General features: G+C 41.8%; 1 protein-coding gene across 3 annotated transcripts in view; it reads right to left on the bottom strand.

Annotated features, from left to right (window-relative positions):
• CEP170B (centrosomal protein 170B) overlaps nt 1-15095 on the bottom strand; it is a 98634-nt gene that overhangs the window by 59581 nt on the left and 23958 nt on the right. For all 3 annotated transcript variants that reach the window (XM_084631031.1, XM_084631029.1, XM_084631030.1), the window contains exons 3-6: nt 12166-12255; nt 9209-9287; nt 4953-5011; nt 3418-3556 (exon numbers count right to left, since the gene is read on the bottom strand). In XM_084631031.1, coding sequence (XP_084487157.1) covers nt 3418-3556; nt 4953-5011; nt 9209-9287; nt 12166-12255 — 367 coding nt within the window. The remainder of the gene's footprint in view (nt 1-3417; nt 3557-4952; nt 5012-9208; nt 9288-12165; nt 12256-15095) is intronic.

Below are 15095 nucleotides of genomic sequence, written 5' to 3'. Positions count from 1 at the left end.
ACTGAAACCAGACCTCCGGAGTCCCAATCAAGTGCCTCAAGCACAAGACCCTCTGTCCTCTACAGCACCCAGGAATATAGTTAACCAATGGTCACTTTGTATAAAGACTGTTTCACAGAATTTGAAGGAAATTAAATTAAAGGGTGGAAAACCATGGCCCTGTTTACAAAGGTGCCAATTTCAAATGGGAGCTCTGAGCATGCCACGCTTCTGAAAATCAAGCCATCAGTGTTTCTTTTGCTCTGCCAGCACTGTAAGGTTCCGGATACTAAAGGATTTAAAAAAACAACAACAACGCACTACACTGTTTTTAAGCTACAACAATAGTATGTTCAAATAGCTACACACTAGACTGCACAAGTATTGCAGGATGCTTATATACACACACACACACACACACCACCCCTTGCATGACCAATCTAGAATTATGCACAGAGACCGCAGGAGTTGTCATGTCAAAACCTACCTATGGTCCATTTAGCCCAATATGCCATGGCCAATGGCAAGTTCTCCAGAGTCTTCAAATCTGCATAATGCATAGTAATTGTGCAACACCATCTACGTGGGGAGTTATGTCTCCCTAATCCAGCCAGTGATCAGCTTATCCCATAAAGCATGAGAACTAATACTGCTTATTTTTAACACTAGCTAGTCAAACTGTGGCTGCTTTTCTTATTCATAAGAATTTCTAATCCTCACTTAGTTTAAGCTACTTGCCTCAATAACATCCTGTAGGAGCAAGCTCCAATGGTTGATTATATGTTGCACTTTAAAGGCAATACACTTAAAAAAGTCACAAGGATTCTTTTTTTAATAGTATAAAGATTTATTGGGTATTATGGGAAAGAATAAACAGAAAAGCACAGTTGAGACCCCTCTTTCCAATTCATTGTTTTCGATATCATCCCCCATTCCTAACCTGCTCTAGCATTTTTTTTAACCTGCCCTCCTATAAAAGCCCTGCCTCCTTGCTCCCTTTCCTCCCATTGGAACTATAATAAAGATTTTTAAAGGCCATTGTCACCACAGATCGTACTTTAAATTGCTACAAGCAAATTACTAAATACCTACAGGCTTAGCAGAACGGTTCTCTCTCCAAAGCCTCTTTCTCACTGCCACTAAGTAAACCTACTTGCTGTAAAGATATTAATGGAAGTAAGAACATAATGATTTTAAACCACTGCCAATCCTCAAAAAACACAGAGTAAAAATGCATGTATAACTGTAGACAAAGTGAATGAGTCAAAACTCTGATGCAGGCTAAGCATGATCTCTGCTAGTTCATCTTCCAAAGGGTGGGGGGCCTGATCCAAAGCCCATCAAGCTCTTTCCATTGACTTAGGTGGGCTGCGGGTGAGGTCCACAGGGTCCCATCCTGCTGAGTGCCTCCTTCATACTCAGCACTCTCAACACTCACTTCCTTAATGGGATTAACAGGAGCTCAGCATTTTGCAGATGACACTCAACCTCTTGCCTGACTGGACACTGAGCAGTGGGAGCAAGAAACAGAATCCTTAAAATTCACCCCTCCTAGGCAATCTGAATCTTTATGAATTCAACTAAGTTTTGTTCTGGCAAGTGAACATTACATATGGGTTAGCAGGAGTTACACACCAGGAAAGTGTGCTTGAGGAATCACATTAGATGCTGCATTTGCAGATATTTCCAAGTATCAACTGCCTATGTTACATGGATTCAATTGGAAAAACAACAACAACAAAAACCCTACATATTTTGCAAGGTGACAAGTGATGAAAAGAACCAAAGTAGGAAAGCACCTGCATAATCTCTGCACGCTGCCAAGATGTCAGCCAGTGGGTGACAAATGTAAATTAATTACATTTGGAGCCTACAAACTCGATATTTGCAACTCGTTTCAAGAATCTGGTTCATGTCACTCTAGGGCTAGACAGTTTTCCCCAAGGCCAAGATAAAGTTCACCTCCTTTCACTCTCCTCTGTGTCACAGCTAATCACAGCCAAGTCCATCCCTCTAACCGAGCGCTTGTGAATGATTCTCGAGGAGGCAAGACAGAATGTGCCACATCTACTGTATTCATTACAAGTAAGAGTGACACACGGACACATGGAAAGCGCCAGGGAAAGGGTTTCTGCGGGGCAGGGAATGATAGTCAGGAGCAGGAACACGTGTGCTTTCACACACAGCAGGAGTGAAGAACAGGGGAAAATACAGAAGAGAAATGCTATGCTGCTTTAATACGCTCTCCCAGCTTAGTAGGATTTTTGCAAGGGCAATACACAATTTGGGAGATTAAGGTCACCACATTCAGTCTGGCGAGGACTAGCGACAGATCCACCCAAGTATCTAAATAGACAGATGCTTCCACAAAGATTTTGTACCAAATCCACACACCTCTCTCATCCCTCTCCTGCAGCCCAGACCCTGGCTTCCCTCCCTTAACCACACAATGCTCTTCCCTCTTGCCACCTACCTCTCCTTCCTTTGCTGGTCTACGGGGCCCATTCAGTATGTCTGACAGCCTCTCTGCTAGGCCACAGGTTATTGCTTACTTCAACTTTCCTGGCACTTTGGGGCTTCTAGAATGCATGGCAGGCAACAAGCCACAGAGTGCATTACAATGATCATTGCTCATTTCACACCTCTGAAGCTCCAAATGTAAGCGATGCCCTTTGGGCACAACTGAAGGGGATGCATCACGATTCTGATGAGCATAAAGTAAATGAAGAGAGGCTGCTATATCCGTTAACACCATAGAGGTAGGGAAGAAGCAGGAGGCATCTTGGTTGGGATTAGACACGGGGAAGAAGAGCACAGAGGTGCAGGAGGGCAGGAACAACAGACAAAGGGAGTGGGGGAGAAGGTATTGGAAGGGGCTCAGCTGAACTGAAAAGGTTCACCATGGTTCTTATGTTTCCTGCAGCAATCCACCCATCCCGAAATACAACAGAGGTCAACCCCCCCATCACGTTAGGAAGTGCAGTTACTTAAGACCAGAGAAGGGCTTTTGCAGTGAATTCAATGCTACCACCATCCCCTGCAGGTTGGCGCCCATCCACGGAAGCCTTGCATTTTCCAAGCTGAGTCACTGGCACCATTCGTACGCCAGTTCCCGGGTAAGAAATTAAAAATAAACTAGACCGGTGCCAAGAACTAGCCAGACTTGCTCTGCCCACATGCCACTGCAAATACCATTGCAATAGCACAGCGCTCTTGTAATGTCAGACTGGCAAATTTCTTCTGAAGACTGCATCAGAGAAAGCCAGGCTCATTGTCTGAAACAAGAATCCTTAAATGAGAAGTTTAGAAAGAGGACCTCTGTAACTGCTTCTAAAAGTAGCCTGCCTTACTAGAATTCTATTCTGAATCAGCAAAGAACTCAAGAGGCATTGTAAGTGACTGTTTTGAACCTTGACTAACTGGTTTCTGAGCAAGTACCTGTAATTGCTTTCTTCTCTCCTCTCTCCAGTTTTGCTTGCGGGGATTCGGTATAACCACCATGTTCCACCGGCTGTTCCACCCTTTTCATCACGGTGCCCTTGAAACTCATCTGAAGTTGGCTAGTATACTTTTCATGCTGCAGACACATAAGCAAAAACGTGGACAAGGCTATGTGGTGCCATACAACAGGCAATGAAAAGGACAAACTATCTCCCCATGTGATCACATAAGAACAAATATCGCGGCTGTGCTCGAGAACAAGAACAAAATACATACCTGAACAAAGGCTATGGAGTCATATAAATGCCAGCTGAGAAGCTTTCAAATACCTCATTTAGAAGGATATTAAGTGACATTGCCACAAGAAATCTCTCATTAGGAGACGCTTTAAAAAATAAACTAAGGACAACTAGAATGAACGCCCCTTCCATTCAGGATTCAAATACTGAACCCCCTCACCGCTCTTTATTCTCTCAACAGCATGATGAAGTCTTCCAAAACCATCCTTTTATCTACCTTCTCTTAAGGCTTCAGTGACACCTCAACATATTTTATCATGAATTGTCTCACCTCTAAACAGAAGGGCCAGAAAGCTATATTGCATAAAATAGGTTTCCCTTAAAGCTGGGCAGTGTTGAATGATCTAACTGGATCTACAGAAAAGGGCATTTCCACAAAAATCAGGTCTGAGTAAGTTCAATGAAAGAGTCACCCTGTCCTACCCTCCTACACAAGTAGACTGAAATATGGAACCAGGGGTGTGAGACTATAACTGTCAATTGAAGGTAGACATTTGGTATTGGTACTTCTTGTTCTAAATGCTGGGCAGTGTTGCTGTGAGTTGTGAAACACTTATGGCACTCCACCCCAGAGGGGACTGACTTTCTGTCATGGGTGAAGTGAGTCTGCTATGTTTTGTGCCTGATCCTGCAGCTCATGCTTAGGGGAGCCATTTCACTGAAGTGAAACTGCTCTGTAAGGAAAATCATAAGGAATATCTACGATCTTTGGAGAGAAAAAAAGGCTATTGAAATTGAGACTGTTACTGAGAGTAAATTGAGCCAACGTTGGGTCGTTGGAGGAAGTATTAAGGAGCTGACATAAGCCACAGCACACAGAGAAAGGTACTCACCCTTCATTGCTCACTTTCTAGGAGGACATTGATTTCCTGCTGAAGAAAAGTTTAATGTGCTGAGAGTTCATCTTTATACACTAAAACTTTAGTGCCCTTTGTTTAGCTGGCAGTCATGAAATCATAAATAATTTCAGTTAGATGCTAGTGTTGGGAAGGGAGAGAATAGATCTGGGCTAGCTGGGAAATACATATATCCTCAAGGTGAGGTCCTCCCAAGCACATATTGAAGGGAAACCTTAAAATGTGGTTGTTTCCACAATTCATTATCAAAGCTGTCACCGGTGTGCCGAAAAATGCAGGACGTTGTTTAAGAACACACTGTAGGGTTTTGCTGTTTAATGCTGTCATCGCTTCACAAGTACCAATCTCTCCATACAAAAATAACGTATGTGCTTACCTTTAATGCTTCCTCTGGTACTTTGTGTTGAATTTGTTCCAAGACATACATGTTAGAATGTACGGCACGTGTTAAGGAAGCAGGGAAGGAATGAAAGACACAGTGATACTGTAACTGAAACAGATGGGATTATACAACTGGAAATGCCTAAAAGGAAAAAATTGATGAAGAAACTGAAAGTAGTCATTGCTCTACCAGAGCTAAATGGTCCAATATAATTATTGCCTTAAAACAACACTGTGCATATTTTGCAACATTATCTATCAGTTTCTATAGGCTATATTTAGCCTTTAGGCACAGCACTGTGTGATACGCAGCTGGACTGGACCAGGAGGAGCCGTGGGAAGGATTTCAGAGCCATGACTGTTCACTCCCAGCTCCTCCTGCCCTTCCCCCTCAATGCCCAAGCCATAACTGGAATAGTCCCATGTGATTGTACAAGAGAAGGAAGAGTAGCTTTAGCTCCCTGCATAGCCACATAGGACCAGGGCACAACCCTGCTCTGCACTAACAAGTTTTTGGTCAGTATTAGCTTCTTGTGTGGAGAGTAACTCGGGGGGGCAGGGGGGGAGGAGGTGAATTGCTATAACCTCTCAAAAAGGGCAATACTCATGTGTTCGGGCTCAGATAATTTCTGCTGCACAGAAAATGTATAAAGGAAGCATTCAGCAATGTTGTCAAAAGCAGCCCTATAAAAGATTACACAGAGCAGAGGGGAAAAAGAAACAGGGTGGGAAATGTTAAACTAAAAATAGACACAAGTGGCATGAGCATAGCAGGGAAACCTCACTATGCCTGTGAGTGCCACTCTCAATGGAAAAAGAGCTGCACGCCCTTATGCAACAGAGCTCAGCTGACTCATAGCATATAAAAGATGCTGCCTTTGGTAAAGGGCTGAACAAGAGAGGCAAAGAAAGCATTCTTTAAAACGTCATGGCGAAGAATGGGCAGAAATCATATTTGGTGCAGTTTGCGCTTAATGGGAACTGACCCGGCAGCCCTCACTCTCGGAAGTCTTCCCACTGAGGGGCAACATAAAGATGCCTACTCATTTGCAGTATTTCATTTCAACAGGAATATCCACAAGTAACGGCTGCATGATTAGGCCCTTTGACTAAGACGTGCAATGCCCAGAGCTACTGGAAAAGTTTAGATCTGTATCACAGTCATTAAAATCTACCTGCACTCTAGCCATTGGCTTAACACCTTGGATGCATTCAAGTTTACAACAATGATCTTCAGGTTTCTGTATATTTCAAATCAGAGATCCCAAGAAGAGATATTGGAGTATTATTAATAATATGCCAACATATTAGCCATATAAATCACAATTCAGCAAGACTCTTGAACATATGCCTCACCTTAAGTACGCAAGTAGTCCTGTTGTTCCTTGCACGCTCAAGATGGGGCACATATGTAAGCACCTTGCTGGATCAGTGCCTTATACTGCAGTGCGGAGAGACCTCCACTAGGTTGGGGCCCCATCATGCCACACACACTGTACAGACATCTAGTAATTGACAGGTCCCTACAGCAAAGATCTTACGGCCTAAAAGACAAGATGTGACAGATGGATGGAACAAACCAGTAGGCGGGTTGGAAGGGGGAGTATGCAGATATCAAAGATCAAAGGATTTTCAGCACAGGCTGGTTGTCTACACATTTCATAACCAAACAGTAGCCACATGTCCAGTGCCTGGCCTCCTTCACAAAGGTACAGTTTGCAGCTGCAAAATGAATAGATGTGTCCACAGGTTTAGTGCCAGCAGCGATTTGCAGGAGCAAATCAAAAGCTAGACATTTAACTACTAAGGTTTGCATGCACAAGCCACCTGCAGGCAAAGCAACAAAGGCACATGTTTTGCAGACAAGTTTTCCCTTCAAATAATGGGGTTGGCTTCAGTATAGCAGACAAACTGCACTGTGAAGGGGTAAAAAAATAAAATCCGAGGAAGATGTTGTGCGAGCTCTCTCTCTCTCATTCTCTCCCTCTTCCTCTCTTTCACACACACACACACACAATACATAATTTCACGTCTGCTCCCAGACTGGTGCCTAGTGAAGTGTAACATCCAGGGTTCCAGGTTAAAAAAAACAAACAAACCTAGACTCACAGACTTTAAGGTCAGAAGGGATCATCTAGTCTGACCTCCTGCATATTGCAGGCCAGAGAACCTCACCCATCCTCTACTGTAATAGACCCCCTAACCTCTGGCTGAGTTACAGAAGTCCTCAAATCATGATTTAAAGACTTCAAGTTACAGAGAATCCACCATTTACTCTAGTTTAAACCTGCAAGTGACCTATGTCCCATGCTGCCAACCTGACCCATGGGAAAATTTCTTCCTGACCTCAAATATAGTGATCAGTTAGACCCTGAACATGTGGGCAAGACCCACCAGCCAGACACCTTGGGAAAGAATTCTCTGTAGTAACTCAGAGCTTTCCCCAACTAGTGGCCCATCACCGGCCACTGGAGATATTTGCTGCTAGCGGTCGCAGATTGCCTACAATGGCATGTAGCCAGTCTCATCATCCCACACCCTCCATAAACTTATCAAACTTAGTCTTTAAGCCAGTTAGGTTTTTTGCCCCACTGCTCCCCTTGGAAGGCAGTTCCAGAACTTCACTCCTCTGATGGTTAGAAACCTTCAAGTAATTCCAAGCATAAACTTGTTGATGGCCAGTTTATATCCATTTGTTCTTGTGGCCACATCGGTGCTAAACTTAAGTAACTCCTCTCCCTCCCGGGTATTTCCTTTGATATTTTAATAGAGGGCAACCATACCTTCCCTCAGCCTTCATTTGATTCAGCTAAACAAGTCAAGCTCTTTGAGTCTCCTTTCATAAGGTAGGTTTTCCATTCCTCGGATCATCCTAGCAGCCTTTCTCTGCCCCATTGCCAGTTTGAATTCATCTTTCTTAAACATGGGAGATCAGAATTGCACATGGTATTCCAGACGAGGTCTCACCAGTGCCTTGTGTAATGGGATTAACACTTCCCGGTCTCTACTGGAAATACCTCATCTGACGCATCCTAGGACTATTTCATGGCCACATCACGTTGGCAACTCATAGTCATCCCGTGATCAATCAATACACCCAGGTCTTTCTCCTCCTCCGTCTCTTCCAACTGATAAGTCCCCAGCTTATACAAAAATTCTTGTTGCTATCTTGCACTTTCCACTATTAAATTTCATCCCATTTCTATTACTCCAGTTTTCAAGGTCGACCAGATCTTCTTGTATGATATTCCGGTCTTCATCTGTATGGGAGGAACTTTGTGTCATCTGCAAATTTTATTAGCACACTTCCACTTTTTGTGTCAAAGTCAATAATAAAAATGTTAAATAAGACTGATTCCAAGACCAGTCCCTGAGGAACTCCACTAGTAACCTCTCTCCAGCCTGACAGTTCTTCTTTCAGTATGACCGTTTGTAGTCGCTTGCCCCTTTTACCAGTTCCTTCTATCCACCTTTTAGTTCTCATATTAATCCCCATCTTCTCCAATTTAACTAATAATCTCCCCCACAGAACTGTATCAAATGCCTTACTGAAAGCCAGGTAGAGTAGATCTACTGAATTTCCGTTGTATAAAATATCAGTTATCTTCTCAAAAAAGGAGATCAGGTTGGCCTGGCACGATCTATCTTTTGTAAAATCATGTTGTATTTTATCCCAATTACCATTTACCTCTATGTCCTTAACTACTTTCTCTTCCAAAATTTGTTCCAAGACCTTGCATACAATTGAGGTCAAATTTACAGGCCTGTAGTTTCCAAGATCACTTCCCCCACCCCCACTTCTTAAATATAGGAACTATATTAGCAATTCTCCAGTCATAAGGTATGCCCCTCCCTCCCAAGTTTACAGATTCATTAAAAATCCTTGCTATTGGACTTGCAATTTCATGTGTCAGTTTCTTTAATATTCTTGGATGGAGATTATCCGGGACCACTTATTTAGTCCCATTAAGTTGAGAGAGCTAGAGATGGCACCTATGATGAATGCAGCTACTGCCAACATAAGGCCTGATCCAAAGCCCAGTAAAATCAAAGGGAGTTGACATTTGCATGCTTTGGATCAAACCCACAGTGCAGAAATTCTAAGCTGATGAGCCATCCAGAGGCTCTGAAAGGAAATATCAACACACTTAGTCATTAGCCATAATTAAGGATATTTAACCCTCAACATAACAAACAGAGAACTTAAAAACAAAAACAGTGTGTAATACTGTGCTCAGGCAATAAGGATATCGTAGCCAAAACGAATCACGTCGTTCAGTTTTAGCGTGATGTATTTCTGGTCAGGAATCCGGACGTCATTCACAAAAGTCTGCAACACAGAAGCATAGACCCTGTTTTGATGAAAGGCATAATGTTTACATATTTAGCCAGGCAACCCAATGGAACTCATGTTTACAACTCTGAAAACACCTAGCTCCACCTAAAAACCAGTGAAAACAAAATATAGTTCAACAGTCGCTAGAACTATTCATATTCGGTGTACTGGATTTAATTTTCTTTAGCTATTACAGTGACACCCACATGACCCTGTGGAGATCAGTACTACACCATGCTAGGCTCTGCACATGTACAAACTATGAGACAGGTCTGTCCCCCAAAAAGCTTACAATTTAAATAAACTGAAGAGACCGGGGGGGGGGGGGGAGGGAGGGAGGAAGGGGAGGCAGGCCATGCATGAAAGGAAGCATCATTATTATTTGTACTGAAGTGATACCTAAGGTCACATCATGGTTGGTGCTGTACAAAACACAGAACTAAAAGATGCCCCCCTAGCCCAAAGAGCTTACAAACTAATTATTCCCATTTTACAGAGGGGGACTAAGAGATTTGCCCAAGGTCACATAAGAAGTGTGCAGCAGAGCTGGAAATTGACTCCAGGCCTCCTAATAGAAAAGAAATCAATCCACTTGTGAGAATCAGGCAGTTGTGTGTACGTGCTTTTTGTATGTCCAGTTCAAAAATAAAAAGAGATCACAAACTTATGCGAACAAATGCTGGCATGCTGCTGGGGGCTAGGCACACAGCTGCACTTAGATCAGGAGATGGACACTGTCAAACACTGGGAATTATCACATGCTCGGAGGTGGAATTCTACACAGATAGGAAATGAGCGGCAGCTGCCAGTTGTCGGGTTTTCAGAGCTGCAGTGCAATTCCTTTCCTGGGTGGATAAGAGCAGAGTCACGGCTTGCGAAACACAACAAAAAAATCACTCTCTCAAAAGTGACTTTGAAGAAACAGGTTTACAAAGGAAAATGAGCAAATATGCCTTCAGTGCTGGGGCATCACTTTCCTCTCCTAATCCTTTCACAATGGCCCAGGTTAAGCATGCATGACAAGACCAAGTATTAAATCCAGTGAAATATATTTAGAACAGGGATTGGCAACCTTTGGCAGGCAGCCCGTCAGGGAAATCCGCTGGTGAGCCGGGACGGCTTGTTTACCTGCAGTGTCCGCAGGTTCAGCCGACCGCAGCTCCCACTGGCCGTGGTTCACCGTGCCAGGCCAGTGGGGGCTGCGGGAAGAGGCGGCCAGCACATCCCTCAGCCCGCGCCGCTTCCTGCGGTCCCCATTGGCCTGGCACGGCAAACTGCGGCCAGTGGGAGCTGTGATTGGCCGAACCTGTGGATGCTGCAGGTAAACAAACCGACCCGGCCTGTCAGCGGATTTCCCTGGCGGGCCCAGTGCCAAAGGTTGCTGATCCCTGGTTTAGAACATAGGGCAAGATCCTCAGCTGGAGTAAAACCAGCAAAACTCCATGGACTTCAGAGCTGCAGTGATTTATACCTGCTAAGGACCTGGCCTGTAGTTTCAGAACAAAAATAGGTACAGGGGTCGGGGCGGGGGGGGGATACAAACTTCCCTACGCAGAGCTTACCTCTTCTAATTAATGCTGGTTTGTTATATTTACGACTACTAAATATTAATATTTATTTAAAGCAAGAGCACAGCAGCCTGCATCATCTCTGCCGTCACCTATCAGTCCCTTTCAGCTGCTGCTGCTTTGCCACAGTGACTTACCTGCCTCATAAGTTCTGAGCTAGTGAGCCACCTACAGTATTTATGTAACAAAATAATAATACTTAGCACTTCTGCAGAGCTCTCCATTTTCAAATCACCTCACCAACAATTAGTTACCCTTCACACAACACCTCCGTGAGGTACATAATGACGGATTTCATAGAGGACAACGCTGGCAGAGAGCCCAAGGCCTGGTCTACATACAGTTTTTGTACCAGTATACTATTTAGGGGGGATGATTTTTTATAAACCAAAATAGTTATAGTAGTACAACCCCTAATGTGGACACAGTTATAAAGGTACATTATGCGGATATAGCGTATTCTCCTTTCCCTACAGAAATAGCTATGCCAGTATAAAGCACCTTTATACCAATATAACTGCATCCACAGTAGGGGTCAGTACTGCTTTAACTACACAGCTTTAGCTAAAGCAGTACAACTTGTGTGTGTAGATAAACCCTAAGAGACTTGCCTGACGCCACACAGTGAGTCAGTGCCAGAGCAGAGATTAAAACTCAAGAGTGCCTGTCTCCCAGCTTCATGCTGAATTCATTAAGCTATTCTGCCCCTCAATCTTAATAACAGAAACAGAGCGGGATATTCTCATTATTTAAAAGGCAATTTTTAAATGGTTTGTCTCAGAGAAACTAAATGGCATTCCATACTGTACATCGTTAATTAGCAAGACAGTTGGCTTGTCCCAAGGTCACCCTGCTTAGCAGGAACAGCTGACTGAAGAATCTTTACTAGTTTTGCAGTTTTATAGAGCCAGTCAGAAAATTTCAATGCAAAACAGAGACAAAATTTCAACCCATTTTGGGGGTATTGAATTCCCTCTTTTCTAACCATCTCTATAATTTTATTAGCAACTGAAGAGTTCAGCTGGGCTGAGGTTGAGGGGGGCAACAGGGTGGGGAGAGAAGGAGCACCAAAATAAAGGAAAATAACTTCAATGGATGTGTGTCTAGTTAAACAACTCATTACTCAAACCAGCCATGCAAACACTTATGCAGGTGTTAGGCTTCACTCACATGAGTAAGTCCCATTGACTCAAAATGGGTCTCCTTTCACAAGTAAAGTTAAGCATGCTCACAAATGTTGTACGATTAGCACCTAGACCTACACAGAATATACGTTTTAGCTAGCTGAAGAATTTACAACTTACCCCATTTAAGCTCCCAAGATCCTTCACCCTGTGCTCATCTTTGTCCTTGTCATAGTTGATTACAGCATGCTGCTTATCCACACTGCGGGACTGGGAACAAAGGCATAATGAATTTGAGACTGGCCAGACACAAGAGGCTATGTTAATCAAAACAAAATGGTGATATTACGCTCACCTGGTATAGGGATGGGTGGAAGATTACACATTATTAATTCTATAAATAGCCAGAGGATAAACAGGAAAAGCTGACAAGGTTGTTCTAAATATCCCATTGCAGTCATTATGACTATTCGTGTGCTGAAAGTTTAGCACAAGGGTAAAAGTTTGCAAGGTTGATGCCTACCATACCACCTCAGTTAAACACACAAACCTACCTATCAATTTTCTTCTAACATTTATTACCAAGTTATTTTTAAAAGGAAAAACTCATTTAAAGCTGCAGAGATTTTAAGTCCAGGATTTCAATATATTATAGCAGTACACATTCAAACCAAACTAATCAAACTTAAAGCCTGGGGCAGATTCCAGGTTTTTTCTTTAAACACAGTAAAGAAGACATCATCTTTTGAGGTGGATATGCACATTTTCCACTCAATCCATGTAATACATTTCCATCTAAGTTTCTTCTTGATTAGGAGAAAGGTGCTTGCTTCCTTTTCAATAACAAATGTTACTTTATTATGTAAGAATTCTGTTCTGGAAATACCTACACATGGATAACTTTATTCAAATTAGTAGTCCCAGTGACTTCACATGATGTTACAAGCACTCAGTAAATTTAATCTTCAAAATGCCTGAATTAACTACAGATAAAATAAATTGTTTCTGTGTTCAATTTTTTATATGATCTTTATGGTTTTGAAAAATTTAATGAGGTCACTGATACCCTCTGCTCTATATTTAGGATTATTTTCAATTTCCCAATATGACCTGAATTCTAACTGGAAAAACTAGACCAGTCAATGAAAAGCACATCAATATAAACCTCTGTAGTATCTCTGGGTATCTCTAAAAATTAACAAACCACCAAAGTAAGGAGGCAAAGCTACACTTTTTCTGAATATCTATCAATCAGCTGTTGGAAGAGAGGAGTAGCTCCCCTTCTCCTGGTATATACACACTGACTTCCACAACACTATTCTAAAAATGGCTCTAGCAGCTTGCTTGTAGGCAAAGAGAGGCTAGCACTTGTTTCATGAGAATTCCAGGATCAAAACGAAAGAATGGCTTTTTTGTGACAAATATTGTAACAGTTTGCTAGAATTTTTTCTCCCTTGCTGATGTCAAACATGTTGATAATGTTCCTGGCAGCAGATAAATCCTCAGCTTTTTCTTCTTTTTCCAGACTAAGTTTCAATCACTGAAATGTGTCCTCCAGAATGACCCCAATGGGTTGATTGGAAACAAACATATATTCAGTTTGGAGGTTATGTTTATATATCATGGGACATCCTACATCATTTGCATCCTGCTTCAGAAAGCAGAAGTTACTGCTTAGCTATATTGTGGTATCTCATGAAAAAAAAACCCTATAAGTAAAGTGGGTCATCATTATATGTAAATACAGCCAGTTCCAAATGAAATATCATCCTTACTGCTGAGGCAATTCTAACTGCCATGCCATCCAAAAGGTGTCATTACTCTATCAGTCGAGCCAGGAAGTGACCATGATAGTTAAAGCTGTACAACAGTTTCCATGATATGAAAATGTCTTCTGGACAACTGATACTGCACGCAGAGAAGTAACATTCAAGAGTACCCCCCAGACTCCAACACATTTATGGCAACCCCCTACTAACCCCACCACCACCTTCTAGCTCTCACACAGTGCTTTTTCCATAACTCTATCTCAAAGTACTTCACAATCAGGGTGGATAAAAATCAATGATTTTTTTAAAAAAAATAAATAAAAAATCAGATTTTTTTATTTAAATTGGATTTTTTTGATAAAATGCTTTTTGAGGAAAAAACTATCCAAAGATACTTTTAATTAAGATACATTATAGCTCAAAGATATTTCATCATGGAATAGGGATTATACATTCTAATTCTATAGTATGAGACAATACAGTCATGTAATGTTTAAGAAAAGTTTTGTAAATGAGTTCCAATAGTTTGTGGATTAGGGACCCAATCGTATGGGGTTCCGGGGCTTCTGTATAGATTATTTAGGTTAATCTTTATATCTACCCAATGGGACTCAGTGCTCAGTCTAGAAAATACCATCAGAAATGCTTCGTTTTGCAGTTTGCAAACTGTGGATTTGTCTCTCCAGAGGTAACATGCTTGTTAACAGCAAAAATGTTTTAAAATAAATAAATAATATATAGAGGTGAGAAATAACAGACCTCAACTCTATTGTCCCTCTGCAAATCCGTGTACACAGAGTCAATCCCCTACCTCTCTCTACAAGTGCAAAGTTTCAAAAAGTTCAATAGAAGATTTTTGGGGGTGGAATAGATCTGGACAAGGAGAAGAAGTCTGGAGGTAAATGTGAGGAGCGAGGGACATATGCTTGTTTTGTTAAAATATTATATGTTTCCTGTTGAAGAAAAAAATCCAGAATACTTAACGTTGTTGTTTTAGTTAAATAAAACAATTTAAACGTCTGTCTGGTGATGGTCTCCTCCTCATACAGCATGGTATGAAAATCCTCCAAATATTAATGATTAACCTGTTGAATTGGAGATAGTTCACCTCCCAATGACTTCATAAATATCTGCTTCAATTACTTTTGGTAAATGAAATAACCAAACAATCATTCATTTTCTGATATAGCTGTAAAACTAATTAGAAAAGTTTTCAAAATAAATCACTGTTTAAAAATGTATAGTGTGTACCTTCTAAAAATGAAACCTACATCTATCCCTGAGTTGTGAAGAATATGTATTAAGTTTATAACAACCAACAAGAATGCATTTTTATGTAGA

The sequence above is a fragment of the Lepidochelys olivacea genome (assembly GCF_965140295.1).
Source record: "Lepidochelys olivacea isolate rLepOli2 genome assembly, chromosome: 6".
Taxonomy (NCBI): Eukaryota; Metazoa; Chordata; order Testudines; family Cheloniidae; genus Lepidochelys; species Lepidochelys olivacea.
This window is presented reverse-complemented; position numbering and strand designations above follow the sequence as displayed.